Source organism: Melospiza melodia, chromosome 16 (assembly GCF_035770615.1).
Source record: "Melospiza melodia melodia isolate bMelMel2 chromosome 16, bMelMel2.pri, whole genome shotgun sequence".
NCBI lineage: Eukaryota > Metazoa > Chordata > Aves > Passeriformes > Passerellidae > Melospiza > Melospiza melodia.
In genome coordinates this window covers 20,104,726-20,119,236 of record NC_086209.1, presented here as the reverse complement: position 1 = coordinate 20,119,236, position 14,511 = coordinate 20,104,726, and the positions used below count along the sequence as shown (strand labels likewise).

The 14,511-nt window shown below is 47.7% G+C and overlaps 1 protein-coding gene across 4 annotated transcripts in view; it reads right to left on the bottom strand.

Annotated features, from left to right (window-relative positions):
• FGF13 (fibroblast growth factor 13) overlaps positions 1 to 14,511 on the bottom strand; it is a 191,681-nt gene that overhangs the window by 26,815 nt on the left and 150,355 nt on the right. For all 4 annotated transcript variants that reach the window (XM_063170871.1, XM_063170873.1, XM_063170870.1 and 1 more), the window contains 2 exons: positions 13,849 to 13,959; positions 10,070 to 10,173 (listed from right to left, as the gene is read on the bottom strand). In XM_063170871.1, coding sequence (XP_063026941.1) covers positions 10,070 to 10,173; positions 13,849 to 13,959 — 215 coding nt within the window. The remainder of the gene's footprint in view (positions 1 to 10,069; positions 10,174 to 13,848; positions 13,960 to 14,511) is intronic.

Sequence of the window (14,511 nt, the reverse complement as noted above, 5' to 3'; positions counted from 1 at the left end):
CACAAGTACCACATTAACTCCAGTTGTTTCAGAAGAGAAGCAACTGTTGTTTAGAAGACTGTCAGAGGAAAAAGAAACTTGTCTTTTACTGTCAGTGCTGATAACAAAATGAAGGGCTGCAAGTGCAGAGTGTTTGCTTTGGGTAGCAAATGAAGCTTCATCAGATGATTCATGGCCAAGGCAGGATGACTGTACTCATCTTCTCCCCTAAGAGCACAAAAGGGGGTTGGTTTCCTCAGTACAGGTATTCCCAAGGCACTGGCAGATCAAGACTGCCTCCCTCTCAGCTGGAATTCCAGGGGTTCCTCATGGGGAAAAGGCTGTAAGGCCCCTAAAGACAGCCCTGGAGGACTTGGTGTAGAGCTGGTGCACAAACAGGGCCTTTCTCTGCTTCAGAGCAGGGCTGCTCAGCAAGAGAAATCACCAGTGCCTCATGGTGAGGAATGTTCTCTCCCTGCCACGGCTGCTGGAATTAATTTTGTGAAGAAAAGGTTTTGTTTAGTTTTAAGAGCTCCTGGTTATTTATAGTAAATGCTTGCCCTTCTGGTACTGTTCCTACAAGTATCATTAAAGGAAATATAAACAGTGCATCACTTAGTACAGGTGTTTTCTAGCATCTCACAGATTAGAAATGCAAATCTGGGAAACAATTAACGAATGTGGTAGAAATCAACAATCTGCATAAAGCTCCTCCAGGTCTTTCCTCCCACAGCTGCAATGATTTCCCCAAGAAGAAGCCCAAGGAAGTCTGTGCTGAACTGTGCTGCCCGTGGTGCGAGCCCCAGGTCTCTGTCCTGAGCACACATCAGACCGGGGCTGACACAGAGGGCACCAAAGCTTCAGCTGAAGCCAAGGCTCCCAGAGCCGCTGAGTGGTGCTGCCACAGCCCCTGGCCAGGCCCAGGCGTGCAGAGCCTGCCTGCAGAGCTGGGCTACGCTGAGCTGAGCCTGCCTGCAGTGCTGGGCCTGGCTGAGCCAAGCCTGGCTGAGCTGAGCCTGCCTGCAGAGCTGGGCCGTGCTGAGCCTGGCTTTGCTGAGCCTGGCTGTGCAGAGCTGCGCCTGGCTGAGCCCTGCTGCAGCCTCTGCCCCACCTGCAGCACCAGGGATCCCTCAGAGCCACCAAAAGGTGCAGCTCCATGGGAATGCCAGCAGCACAAGGCATTTGAGGGGGCATTGTCTGTGAACACAATGTGCCCAGCTGGCTCTGCGGGGCTGTTCCACATCAGTGCAGCTCCTGCCTGGGGCCTGCAGCCAGACAAGGCTCCAAGCCAAGGGCTCAAGGCTGGCCCATGACACAACCACCCCTCTGGGCACCAGGGCTCTGCTCTCCTTGGGCTGCTCCAAGCCTTGCAGCCTGGCTCCAGGCACTTCTTTAGTCATTAAGTTTCACAGGCCTCCCAAACGTTCTGTTCATTTTTTAATGACACAAAAATCTCATATTGTAAATCAATGGCTGTCTTGTCCAAATCCTGAAAATTTTACTCAGATAAATTAATTCTCCCTCTGGCTGCCAGTCAAAGAAACTGCATGAGTAAGAATTACTTACATGAGAAAGGATTTGCAATATCAAGCCCATTAAACTCTTAGTTTATCAGGTGAAGGGAAGTGATCTGCACTTCAAACTGTGTCTATTTCACTTCCTAGACTTTCTTATGGTTTTTGTTCTGTTTCAGATCATTCACTTATTTACTCTGAGCTTACTGTGCCTTCTGTCAGTGTCAATATGGCTCAGCTGGCAGCAGATGCTCTGCTAGCTCCGAGCACACTGGTGTGAAGCAACGAGAACAGAATGAGAATTGATGGGAACTTTTGCCTGAAACCTGAGCGGAAACCTTTGTATTTATGAAACTCTGCTTCTAATTCATGTACCAGCTCCACCAGATATGCTCACTTTAAAAATACTGTATTCCAGTTTAGCTGGAGGACACGAGTACTGGCAGGGTGAGGAGCAGCCCACTCTTTGCAGCTCCCTAAACCCATTTTGTTAAAACAGTAACTTCTGGAGCTGCCATTTGAGGAAACGTGCTCACAAATCTTTAGAGGTTTGCCCACTCACAGTCAGCTCAACTGCAACGTCCCACCAATAGCTGGGCTCAAGAGGAACACTGCTATCTCATGACAGGATTTAACACCTGAAAATGCTCTGGGGATGAGGATGGAGGGTCTAAATTGATCCCCTATTTCTGTGCATTCAAAGTAATCAGAGTAAGGAGAGGGGGAGACTGCTTGATAAAGCAAACAGCATCTTGTGCTGTGATTCTGAACCCAGCTCTCTGATTTTTAGATACCTCCTGAGGCTTTAAATAAACAGAACTGCACTTCACCAATTATCATGCCTGTTTTGCTTAGCTCCCCAGCGGATTCCATTTTAGAAGAACCATACTGCTCAATATGCAGAGCTGTTTGGGTAGAATTACAAAAATGAAAAACAATGTGATGGCACCTGTAGCATCAGCAGAATGTAAAATATCAAAGGCCTTATCAGTTCAACTATTCAGACCATCCCATTCACTGGTAAAAGCTATTATATAGGCATTATACCCAAAGACTCCCTAATCCATCTGTAATTTCAGATTCCTTTGTCAATCCTAGATTGCCTAATGAAAGCAGTTCAGTATAGAAATGCAAGCCTCTTAATACCATTCTTATTCAAGAGACTTTTTCCTTTCCCAGACCCTTTATATATTTCCTATCCAAGAGCCCAACAGGTCTAACTCCAAGAACTACCTTATGGAAAAGTTAGTTTCTGAAACCAAGGCTTCAAGGGCATAATGGAAATATGACAACTTTCCTATTTCCTTTGCTCCTGAGTAGCTTCTGTGCCACACAGGTTTCTCCTGCTTTTCAGGACTCGTACAGGGGGCTCTGTTTCCAGCACACAGGAGTCCTGCCAAGAGGATGGCATTCAGACTGGGTTTCCTTTGGAAACCTCCTCCAGTTGTGCTGCAGCTCTCAAAAGCAACCACAGAACTCAATCTTGGGCTTAAGGACTCCTTTTCCTCCCCCACTGACTCCCCATCAGTATTTCTCAGTACTCTTTTCAAAAGAAGCCTTTTGGCTGACAATGTGAACTTTTATAGTCGAGCGGGATTCTCAGTTTTTGCACCTCATCCCTTGCAATAAAAGTTCTGAAAGGAAAAGATGCTTTTAGTAGGCTTGCTAAAGGATGTAAACGGCCAGGAGCAGTAAACATTTCTCTGGAGGCTGCCAAGTAGAACAGAAGTTAATTCAGCTCCTCTTAGCACTGCTGTAACTGCAGGGCAACACAAAGATAAAAAGACACAAAGAAGTGTTTAATAAATCTGCTCCCAATACCTGCACATGGCAGATCCGTTGCTGCATTGATGGACAGCAATTCTGGGGAGCTGGGCTGCCCTTTACCTTCTTTTAGCACAGGAACTGCTGAATTTTGTTTGTCCTGGCACTGCTGAGCAGCCAGAGCTCCGAGTGCTGTCCTGCAGCACAGACACTCCCAGGAGCAGGCACACCTCCACCTCTCCACACAGCTTTTCCTGCAGCCATTCTCACCCTGCTCCACCCTCACCACTTTCCCATCCACGTGTGGCCAGGCTGAACACCTTGGGCCACTTCTCATGGGAGCAGAAGCAGCCCCAGTCCCACCATGAGCAGGAGACAGCAGCAGCCCTGAGCGGCCAGGACAGCCTGTTCTCAGCTCCCTGGAAAACTGCAGGAGCTCTGGGAGAGCAGGGAAGGGATCCTGCCTCCCTCTCCAGCTGCCCTGGCCCCTGCTGGGTGGGCACTGCAGGTGCTTCCAAGCCAAACAGAACACCATCGTACTTCACAGCATTTTCCTTCCAAGAATTCACCTCCCTGGAGCTGGGAGCCCCACAGATGATGGGAGCCCATGGGCAGCAGCTCCCAGCTAGCAATGAGCTGTGTGGAGAACACTTCTGGGAGTTTAACAAACGCGATGAGCCTGCCACTGCAGTGCCATCCTGGGCTAGCTCCTACTCCAGTTCTGAGTTTGTTTTCCAGTGCCAGCCCACTCCTGTTGGTTTGGGGAGCCCTGGGAGCCTGTCTGACTGCTGCACCCTGCTTAGATGCTCACCCTACACAGGCTGAGCCATTGGCAGCTCCAGGCAGGGGCTCTGCTGAGTCACTGTGACAAGAGCTGCTCATTAGCTCAGCCTGCAGCACCAGAGGGAGGGGAAGCCCTTCTGGGCTTCCCAGAGCAGGCAGACAGCTTTTTAGAAGGAAAGGCAGGTGCAGCAAAGAAGCCACAGTTTCATAATGGTATTTTCTTTTAATTAAGTCACATTCTAAAGAAACAGAGTCAGATTGGCATGTGATCTTGCTTCTAAACTTGAAGACACAGATCAAAAATAAAGGAAAAATAATCAACACCTCAAAAATGCACATAAATACTAGCATACATGTTTTCCCAGTGAACTGAGCCCAGCTCTGCAAGAAGCAGGCTCACATGCCTGGTGTGCATGGAGCTCTACACCCACAGGTACCTACACTGCTGGTCCTGAGCACCTACACCATGCTGGGGAGAGAAAAGCAGCACTTTGCTCCTTGGCTCTGCTGAACCCCAGCAAGGTGAGCTGTCCTTTGATGATCTGAGCACACAAATCCAGTGGATCCAGGAGCTGCAGCTCCAGCCCTTATCTGCTCACCACTCTGCCTGCCAACCTGCTTTGCAGTGTGACACTGAGGAGCTGCGAGCAGCCTGGGAGCCCTGGCACTCAGGATTCCTTGTTTGCTGGTCCAGGGCCAAAACCCCTTGTTCAAAGGGATCGGTGTGATCCAAGGCGCGAAGCTCTCAGACTCGAGTCCAACTCCAAATTCTGCCAAGGCTTTTTTTTTGTCATCATGGCAGATCTGTGTCACTGTGACCCCAGTGAGCAGTGCAATGGGCTTTCTGTAGGGGAGGTGTTGCCCAGGGTGCCAGGATGAGGGCAGGGCACAGCCCTGGAGCACCCCTGCCCTGCCCCGGCTCCTCAGGGAGCCTCAGCTCCAGCACCTGCAGCCAGGGCTGAGGCACAGCAGCACCTCGGGGCTTTCAGATGCCTGGGGGATGACTTGTACAGAAAAGCAGCATAATAGCTTCAAGACCTGCAGCTTGCTGAAGCTCCTAATAATTCTCCCGTGGGAGGATTATACCATCTGCACTTCCCTGCTGCAGACAGGCTGTCTGTCCCCAGAAATCTGGGCTCACACTGGTGCCACGGGGACAAGCCCCTGAAGGAACGGCACCATCCCTCCAGCCCACATCACTGACACCAGCACAGCTTTCCTCGTGCTGCAGGGAACCTCTGCCTGCCCAGCAGTGTCCCACACCTCAGAGCAGGGCCAGACAGGCTGGGGGGGCTCAGCCAGGGGCTGCAGGTCCCTTCAGCAGCTGGGACACGTCTGTGAGCAGCACTCCAGCTGCACTGCAGGCAGTTCAGCTCACACCCAGCCCAGAACCTGCCAGGCACACGCCCTGCTGGAGGCTGAGGCTGGGCAGGAGCACCACAGCCTGGGTGCCCCAGTGGGACCCAGCAGGCTCCCCCTCCCCGCGCAAGCAGCAGCAGCAGCAGCCAGCCCCGTGCTGCAGCACTGCTGCACCACTGAAGCCAAGCGTGCAGCACCTGCAGCAGTGCCCATGGCGGGGGCTCAGAGAGCTTCCATCAGCTCTGCAGTGCCTGGCACCTCCTCAGGGCAGCCTCCTGTGCCCTGGGCCTGCTCCCTGGCTGTGGGCAGGGCAGCAGGCAGGGCTGGCAGCACAGCAGGGACACAGCACCCTCTGAGCTGTGCTGAGCCCCTGCCCAGCACAGCGACAGGAAAACATGGATTTGCACCTCCCACCCTGGCACTGGAGTGAGTCAACTGCATTCAGGTGTAGTCTGCATTCTGGTAAAAAATGATTTATACTGACATGCAAATTTAACCAGATGAAGCTTTTGATTATTTCCTCCATGTCTTGGTCTGTGCTATTTCCCTGAGGTGGAAAAATGCTCTTTGCCAGTAATTCATTATAAATGCCCCAGCCATTCCCATTAGCTACAGCAGGTCTCCACTGCACTGCTCTGTATTAAAATATGCACAAACTTCTCTTCAACTCACCAAAACCAATTTTTGAATCACTCTGAGAATTTAATCCCATTTCAGTTCTCTTGGCTATCATCAGCGTGCACGCTTCACACAATATTTACTTTCAGTGCAGGTACCAAAGGTATATATGACAGTTTGCTTTACATACAGAGGACAGTGTTAGCTGAATGCTCTCTCAGGGTAAATTGTACACACAGCTCTGCCCAGGGTTTTATCCCCAAGTGCTCCCTAAACCCCTGCTAGCTCTGCACCAAGTGACATCAGACCAGAAATGGCAAAAGGAAGGCACGTCCTGCAGCAATATTAAATCCAAAGTACTCATCCCATAGTAGTTAACAAAGGCACATAAACACCTCATCCTACCAGCTGAGTGCCCTGAATTGCCCACAGCTGGGCTGGAGGGCTGCATGAGGCATGGGCAGACCTGTCCCTGTCACACAGGACACTCTCAGGTAAGGGCTCCCTCCAGCCTGGGAGAAGCTGTGAGGAACTGCCCATGACACTGGGAAATGAAATGCTTTGGTAGAACACAGGAACCCACAGCAAAACAAGAGGGGAAATGAACCCTCTTCCCAAGCTGAGCTGCACTGCTCTGAGACTGGCCAGAACTGTGCAATGAGCAGCACATGTTTAATTATACTGTTTCTGACAATGTACCCAGGAGAAACAAGCACAAAATCACCTGTCTTAAAATGTTATATAGGAAAATTCACTGACAGTCACTACATGGTTTGAAAAACTCTACCATGATGGCTCATGGAAAATGCATGGCAGGAGGTTCTCAGGCTGTTTTTAAATCGGAGTATTTTGGGCTGTTTCAGCCTCTGCAGAACACCCAACTCCCTGCACCTCCACCCTCCCTCCCCTGGAGGAGCCTCACCCACTGCTGCTCTGCATGGCTGGGAGCCTCCTCTGCCACACCAGCACCCCTCAGTGAGAGAGCAGCAGCTGCAGCACTGCCTGTCTGCCAAACAGAGCCTTCCAATGTCCAGGACAAGCAAACACACGAATTCACAGCATATGAAACCAGAAAAATCCAAGTGGGGCATATATGGAGGTCACGTGAAAGATGTGGTCGTTCATAGAAAGAAAAATAAGATGAAATGAAAGCCACCCTAAACCACAAAATGATTCATGGTGTGGTTACATAAGACACAGGCCAGAACACGGTTTCAGTCATCTTGCAGCAGCACCACGCTGGTGTGAGGGATGAATCAAACATGGTGTTTGCACGGGGAGAGGATGCTCAAGCACCAGGAGATGTGCCTCCAAACAGCTCCTAACAAGGTCGCTCCAAATAAAACTCTCAGGGTGGGTTCAGCTTGGGAGGAGCAGTCACACCACAGCCATGGACTTTGGAGGACACTGGCTGCAGGAAAGAAACCATTTCAGATGGGAATTCTATGATCTGGAGATGTGACATGGTCACCTCCCTTTCCTGCAGGCCAGGACTTCCATGTGCCCTATAACACATGTAGAGAACTGCATATTTGGTTTCACAGTTTATCTTTCTTTTGCTGAGCTGAATTGCTGCCTTGTCCCCAAGGAGCTTTTATCATTACCCTACAGATCCTACTTTTGCTCTAACTGACAGATGCTGCAAACTATCCATAACCTCTGGCAGCCAGCTCCAGGTATCTGCTCTCTGCAGATCTGTGATACACCACTGATCCCCCCTGGAGAAGATTCACCTCCTTCCCCAGCACAGTCAGGGGCTGAGGCAAAGCACAGTGCAGGCTGCCTCAGAGGCAGGGCAGACCCCTGGTGCCCTCTGCACAGACACAAGGCTCACAACACAGCCAAAACCAGGTGAGCATGTAGAGACCACAGTGATCTCTCTCCTTGTTAAACTGTTTCACCAATGCTAATTTCATTTCTCTCTGGAAATGGTGCAACTATCTGCTGTAGCTATCTACAACTGAAGTGCCCTTCTATTTCCCCTGTTCTCCTGCTTCAGGAACTTGACAGTGTTTTGTGGGGCTTTTGCACTTGATCAATCCCATGTTGCCATCTGTCTGCTCCTGACAAATCCCATTCACGAACACATCCCTGCAGGGGCTTTGAAACCCTCAGGATGTGTAGATGGATGTCACTTACTTGAGCAGATCTGTTCCCCAGGCTCCCTGGTGGCTTTCCTGGAAGAGGTGAGTGTTCAGCTGGTATAAATCAGCTGAGCTCTCCTGGGACTCATTTATATCAACCAAGAATACAGCCCAAAATATAGAGTTCATTTCCCATGCATCAGACTGTCAGACTGCATCCCTTGCTGAAAGGACCATTATCAGCAGAAGAAATGCTAGAAACACTTGAAAAATAGTGCTGGAGCTGGATTTCTGGCAGCCTGAAGCAGGGGCAGATGCTCCTCACCAGCCCTTGTCCATTCCCTGAGCTCATTGACAGGGACAAGAGCTGCTTTTTCCCCCTGAGAGTTTGTTGTGATTATTGCAAAGAACAGAACAACCAAAGCAGAAGGCAGCAGGGGACAAACCCAGGATTATTGAGAACTTGGGTGACAACTTCCCCTAGAAAAGTAGATCAAAATTAAGTGGCCACTTGTCTTTGTGAAGAGAATTTAAGAGTACGAATTTGGGAAACCACACAACAAAATTCTGTTTAAAGCCTTGTTGAGCCCATCAAGTTCAAGAAGATTTAAAAATAAATGTAAGAAAATATAGTTGTCTAATAAGGAAACAAAAATAACCACCGTTATTTATATTTCCACTAAGGGGGAAACAGAGAGATGTCACCAGTTAATTTTTCAATGACATAAATTATGGAATTCAAAGATATTAAAGGATTCAAGAAAGACACGATTCAAGGCAACATAACATCTGAAGAACTACCCTTAATCCATGCAAAGAATAAAGATCACAACCAAAGTGAATCTCAGAGCTCTGCCTAAGATGCATACCAAGCTAGAAGATGCACTTCATGGAAATCAGGGCCACATTGTGCCCCTTCTCCTCCCAGCAGGGAACTGGGAGTGATGCTCATCATCTCAGGGCTGTGTGTCAGAGAGCAGGCACTGCACTGCAGGGTAAATCCCCTGCCCAGACAGAGGGGTTTCTGCAGGAAAGCACAAACACCAGCAGAAAGCAGAGATTTCTGCACTGAGAGCACAAACCCAGCGCTCTCTGGAACGTTCCTTTGTCCCTGCGCTGCCAGGCCTGAGCTGCTCCTGCTCTGGCAGAAAGAGAAAAAATATGCAAAGCTGCCCCTGCTCCCAGCTGTCAGGATTGCAAAATAAATGAGAGATTTGAATAAGTTTGCTTAATTTTTATCAGGATTAAGGGAATCTTTTATAGAAGAGAATCATTTGTAGTAGATAATAGAATACATTTTCCTCTATTTTCCTCCTTGGGAAAAATCTATTAAATCTGTATAATTAAAATTCCTGAAGATAGTTCAGCTAAATGTTTTTAATTGAAAAGTGGTCTATTTAATTTTTTTTTAAATAAAAACACCGTCTGCTCTCGTGAGAAACGTCACTGAAAGTTATTAACAGACATTCTTATCAAAACTACTAATAAAGCTGTTCTTTACTCACTCACCTACCTGAAGCCATAAAATTTCTATTTGAAAATCCTGGCCAAACAAAAAAATATAATTACTTTCTCTAACTCTTTTTACTTAGAGTAACACAGATCCCATGGGAAGACACAAACCATGCTGAGGTGTGTGGGGGACACACCAAGCTGTCCCTTCCCCTCAATGCCCCACTCTGACCAGTCCAGTCACTCCACAGGGACCAAGGGAGAGGATCCTTTCTGTCTGGGGTTGGGGGCTTTGCAATGTTTCACACTTCAGGATTATTCAAAGGCACCACAGTGTGAATCCACACATCCCTAGGTGCTCCTGATGGAAAAGATTCATAAACCAGAAGCAGACTATCACCACCACACTGACTCTGCTCCAAACTCTCATTTATAGGTTATTAGCAGATCCCTTGCAACAGTAAGTTATTAGTTTGCCACAATTCCACAGAGAACAAAATTAAAACGTTTACTTACTGATGTATATAGGTATCCTTCGCTGTTCATTGCCAGATATAACTTTGTTTGAACCCCCTGAATCGCCACCACTCGTAAACCCACAGGTATGAGGTTAAACAAAGCTAGGAGAGAAAGGAGACGGAGAGCAAAATCAATCCTTTGGAGTATGCAGATCAGATAGAAAATGAAACCAGAATTACCAGAACCAAGTACAAATCTCTATTTATGCGTATAATAATTTCTGTGGGTGCTACAGGGCAACACTTCTGCCACCAAGTCCTTTGACAGCAACTGCCAGCAGGAGCTCAGGAATGATCGGAGGGATCAGTGCCTCTCCTTCCCTCTGGAGATGGAACTGCTGACAGCTAACAGAACTTACCTGCCTGGTGAGCAGAGCCCAGGCTCTGCCCAGTGCACTCGAGCACTGTTTGGCTTTTGTTAGGGTGCTTTTCTTGTGCCATTAAGTGCAAGAATGAATCCAGAAGCAAACAAACAAAAAAAATTTCAAGACAATCAAAACTTGTTTTCAAAGTCAGTAAACATTTTGACCAAAAGGAAGGAAGAAGATGAAATTCAGAAAAGTTGAAAACCATCATTAGCATCTCAAAATGTTTCCACTTATAACTCACTGCGGTTTAATTTTTCCTCTTTTTTAGAGGAGAATGGGTTTGAAAAAACAGAGTTAAATAACTTCAAAATGAAATGAAAGGGCAGCATATTCTTTAGATCAACCCCTAAATCTGCGCTTTCAAAATTGAGCTGCTTTGAATGTTCTGCTTGCATTTCTGCTTGTACACATGCTAATAGTGGCAGTATTTATAAGCACAGAAAAAACTCTTCAAAAAATGAAGATTCCGGTTTGCAAAGTGGCAAAGAAAAAAAATAGAAAAAAAAAAGGAAAAAAGCAAAGCTCTGCCATTTCTTGGATTCATGGATATGTTAAAATTGAACACAAGAAATAATGAGTTGAATACAATACTCTGAGTTCAAAACGTAGGATTAAAAATAAAGGGGAGCTAAAAAAATTATCATAACCCAAAGCATCTCCTTCCACTCTGTGGCAGAAGTGCAGAGATAGGACAAAGTGATGCCAAACTACTTCCCATTTCCAGTGATTTATTACTTGGCTGAAAAACTCTGGTCTGCTTCAGGCTGGAGTTTGATATTTATGGTCACTGTCCAAAGCCAATTTAAAACCAAATTATGAATTTGAAATATTTTTATTATTTTCAAAATTACGGCTAAGAATTATGATCCATCATAATTTTTTTTTCCAGCCCGAAAACCCCCAAATGGTCATACTTCAGTAAAATAAAATATTTCAGCCTGACAGCATTTAACATAGATCCTAAATTCTGTGTTTGGGGATGCCAAGAGCTCATCGAATGCCCTGAGGTCAGGGCACCCTTCAGCGCTGTACTTCCTACAATGGTCAAGCACAGCAGGAAAGGTGGAATATCCAGAACTAACAAATAAATGCAGGGCATCATAAAATCTGTGGGTTTCTTCCCCTTTCATAGATGCAAGTGTACAAACACAAACCATGCATGCAGACCCTCCTCACGCTCACCTCCAGCTCAAAATCAACACCCATCACTTTCCCTTCACTCAGAGAAAATCCTCCAGTTCTGCGCAGCTTTTGGCAAAACAAACTTAGATTTCAGTAAGGGAAAAGGATTTTTCATACATTCTATCAAATGCTTGAGTTTACTGGGGGGAGAAAATATTCCCCTGGACACGAGTCCTTTGCAGTTCAGCCCCAAAAAGCAGCAGCTGATCTCTGAGTAGGCTGGAGAGGAGGATTTAAAGCTCAGCACCCAGGCAGAACCTGCAGGTCTCTTTTGGAAGGTGATTTCTTAATGGCACGTTTACAAGTAGGGCAGGTGTTGGGGTTTTTCAGCACAAGGGTCTGAGTATGGGCTCCACTGCAACCAGTGCTGCAGACCTGTCAGCGAGAGCTGAGGAGAGGGCAGAGGTGGACCAGCAGGGACAGAGGTGCCACTGGGCTGGGCCAGCAGGGACAGAGGTGCCATGGGCCACTGGGATGGGACAGAGGTGCCATGGGCCACTGGGATGGGCTGTATGAGGAATTCCTGGCTGTGCTCCGCTGGCCAGTGGCAGAGCCAAGGCTGAGCCCTCCTGTCTGAGTGGGCTGGCACCTGAGCCACAGGTGAGTGCTCTGCTCTGGCACCTGAGCCATGGGTGGGTGCTGTGACACCTGAGCCACAGGTGGGTGCTCTGCTCTGGCACCTGAGCCATGGGTGGGTGCTTGGCTGCTGCTCCCAGCCCTGGGACACATTTCCCTGGCAGACACATCCAGGCTCAGTTTTGAGGCAGGACGAGGCTGAGGCACACTGGAAGCTGGTTCACACCCCAGTGGGATGAGCAGTGGCTGTGGCACAGACTGCTGGAATTTGGGAAGGGGCTGTGGGGAACTGGCCCTGTAGGAACAGTGCCCACTCTGCCCTGTGCCAGCACATCCTGCCCCAGCTGCTGTCTCCAAGGGCAGGGGCGCTGGCACTGCACCAAAAATGGGACTGTCCCTCTCAGCAGCAGCTGCTATGCCCTGTCCCTGAGCAGCAGCACGCCCAGCTCTGGCTCCTGGGGCAGTGAGTGACCTGTCCCCAGCTGTGACCCCTGCCAGGACCCACAGCAGAGGCACAGAGAGCATCCCTGCAAGTCCCCAGAGGAACAGCAGGATGGAGGGGTTACCTCACTTCTAGGGGATGCCCCTCATGTGTGCAGAAATGACAGAAGGGGTGGCAAAGAAGTGACAGCAAAATTAATTGCTTCCTATTGTGACCAGCTGGTGTCAGCACAAAATAATCCAAAGCAATTTGCATCCTACTCTCTCCCTACTACATTTGCATTGTTTTAAATAAGGATGTAAGGATATCCTCCTAATGAACAGCTAAGCAATGCCTAAGTGAGACATGATCGTTGCCAAGGTCTCTGTGCAGTATGAGCTGACAGAGAAATGAAGCTGCAAAGGAAGAGGCAGCAGGCTACAGCTGGATTTATGAACATAAACATTTCTCTGAGCTCTGCCAGTCTTGGCTTGGCCACCTGCACCTTTGTACACTTTCTGCAGGGCATTGTTTCCTACATTGCCTTATTTTAGCAGTCTTGAAATATTTTTGTCTAGCTGTGTGAGATCCTTAAGCATTTTTTACACACCAAATCAGAGCTCCAGTCATCTTCTCCCATTTTCTATTAATCCACAAAGTTGTAAAAAAACCCAGTCAAAACCAGCAAGTAAAAATGTCCAGAGCTTTTTCACAGAAAACCTGAGGGAAAGCCAGTTGAAAGTTGATGGTACAATTTATAAGCGGTAACAAATAATAATAATAATAATAGGGAAATGTGAAGTGGAAAGTGGTGCTGAAGTCCCAGTTTGTGAAATACCACGGCACTGTTTGAATGAGCCCCTGTGTGAGAGTGGAGATAGCATTATTCTATTTCAGGCTCTGAGTAGGCGAGCAAATTTTCCCTGCTGAAAAAAAAAATCTAATAAAATCCAAAGGACAGCAATGAACTTCTCTGGATTACCATGGAGATAACATTTGCTTTGTTTGTCACATGTGTCATCATTACCTCCTCTGGTTCATTATTTCTGTAAGTGATTTCTATCTGTATTTCTCTCAGACCCAGTAGGTCTGAAGGACTCTGTGCTGCCAGCACGGCGTTAGTGCTGCTGCCACCCGCTCAGCCAGCCCAGGACAGCAGCTCTGAGGGGACCTGCAGGGGAGGGAGACACCACAATGCACAAACACACCGTTTATTCTCGTGTCACTTACTATAACTACTGTCTTCCTCTTTTGTTCCATCAATTGTTCCATCTGCTTGCAACTGCAAGTGGTATCCTTGCCTGCTGTAGAGCTTTGTTACTATACCTTTAAGCTGAGGCTCTGCAAAGAAACAACAGTGAGATTAACGTGGGAAATCCTGATGTGCCACTCCAAGCGAGCAGGATGTGAAAAACGAATCTTCAGGTTTCTTCTCAAGGCTGAGGTAAGAAAAAGACCCAAAACAAAAGCAGGGCTACCAGCTTTGCATCACTTTTCATTTAGGCTGAGATCACATTTATGTCTATGAAATCAATTGCCAAAATGATTAAATGCCACTTTCGATTACAACGTGAGTAGCACAGTAAAATCTACTTCCAGTGAATACAGATTCCAGCAGCACTGCTTGGCCCCAGGAGCCCAGCCCTATCTCATTTAAGATTAAAAATGAGCTGGCAAAGAGTACATTCAGTCTTTTTAAAAGGTGTGAGTTCTTAGATGGAGAGGAAAAAGAAGACTATTACAATAGCATTAATAAGAGCCACAGTGACAGTTGAGAGCCTAAATATATAGCAGCAAACGTTTAGCACAGGAACTGCTGCAGCTCTAATAAACAAATCCCTATTCCTCACTGCTCCAGAGAGTACAGAGCATCCAAAGCGATAAACTACTCAA